General features: G+C 46.3%; 1 protein-coding gene across 3 annotated transcripts in view; it reads left to right on the top strand.

Annotated features, from left to right (window-relative positions):
• Positions 1-1,450, top strand: part of Frmd4b (FERM domain containing 4B) — a 36,877-nt gene extending 35,427 nt beyond the window's left edge. For all 3 annotated transcript variants that reach the window (XM_021165173.2, XM_021165172.2, XM_029478312.1), the window contains exon 13: positions 247-1,450. In XM_021165173.2, coding sequence (XP_021020832.1) covers positions 247-367 — 121 coding nt within the window. In that variant the 3' untranslated portion in view covers positions 368-1,450. The remainder of the gene's footprint in view (positions 1-246) is intronic.

Below are 1,450 nucleotides of genomic sequence, written 5' to 3'. Positions count from 1 at the left end.
CCCTAATCAATAGTAAATGAAAGTTAAACAAAGGTAGAATTCTCCTGAGAGTCCAACGATCTTTTATGTGCCTGGCAGACAATGCTTCACTGTGCTGTGAACCGAGTATGCACTCTTTTTTTTTTCCTCCTATCTTAGGTTCTGGAAATGTTTTTCTTAACAGTGCTTTCCTCTAACCTGTTGGACTGTTTGTACTGAGGGAGTGAACTAGATCCTGGTAGTAACTTTCCCGGTTCCCTTTAACAGACAGTATGCAGAGACCACTCCGCTGGACGGTACAGACGGAAGCCAGCTGGAAGACAACCTGGAGGGTAGTGAACAGAGGCTCTTTTGGCACGAAGACTCCAAGCCTGGAACATTAGTCTGAATGCAGCTGGACCTCCTGACCAAGCACTGCGCGTGCTCACACTAGTGTGCCTTGCAGAGTCCGTTCGTCTTCTAGAAGGCATCAAAGGCTGAAGACAAGACTTAAATGTGGTTTGAAAGCAAAGAATCACACACTAAACCCCCACAGAGCCCTGGGGGAGGACTTGCCTTCCAAACTCCAGGCACTAACCTATCACTAAGTCAGATCCCGTTCGTTGTGTGACTCTTGTCAAGAGGACCTGCACGAAGCCCGGATCCACAGAGAGCTTTTTTGAAGGGAATAACAGTTGTCGAAGGCAAACCTCGAAGCTGGGAAGGTGGTCAGGGAGTTTGCCCCATTGGAGAGGAGGATGGGAGATTTCAGAGCACAGTTGAGATGCTGAGAGAGGGAGCCCAGGAGCTCCTGAATCGTGGCTCATCTTCACAGGGTTTGAACTTGTGAGCTGACAGAAAACACACCTTTTCTACAAAGAGATGAGGACAGCTTAGACAGTATTGGAAACTTACTTGAAGAGAAGTTAGATTTTCATAAAGTTCTGAATGAGTGTAGATGTTTTAGGCTATTGNAAAGCAATGTTCTTCATAAGAGCCCTAGTATGGATTCTAGTCTTCTGATTGCTATAGCATCCTGTAACTATAACTTAACAGTAGCCAAATAGAGGAAATGAAGTCACTGGCCAGCTCTGCTTGGAGAATGTTCTTAAGGTACATGCCACCAATCCCTGTTGTGCTTCCCAACACTGACTGTTCAGACTGGTGACCCTTGCCTGTCACCTGAACGGTGGGCTCGAGGTGGCAAGTTTATCCAGAGAACGTGTCTGGAGATGCTAACAGAAAGGACCCCAGAGGACAAAGCCAACCCACATCACCGTAGATGAATTGTGTGCCTTAAAGTGGTGAACCGTAGAAAATGAAGCCTACGACCTGAACTCCAGAAGCAAATCCGAGTCACAAAGTGACAAGCNGAGATTGACAGGAAAGAATTTACTCTGAGCTGCAGGAGATTGAATTATGAGGATTAAACTACCTCATACCCCACTGGAGGAGCTCATTTGCATAGGTTTGTGGTTCATAGGATTTTGCT

Source organism: Mus caroli, chromosome 6 (genome assembly GCF_900094665.2).
Source record: "Mus caroli chromosome 6, CAROLI_EIJ_v1.1, whole genome shotgun sequence".
Taxonomy (NCBI): domain Eukaryota; kingdom Metazoa; phylum Chordata; class Mammalia; order Rodentia; family Muridae; genus Mus; species Mus caroli.
The sequence above is the reverse complement of the archived record's forward strand: the minus strand, read 5'-3'. Positions and strand labels throughout refer to the sequence as shown.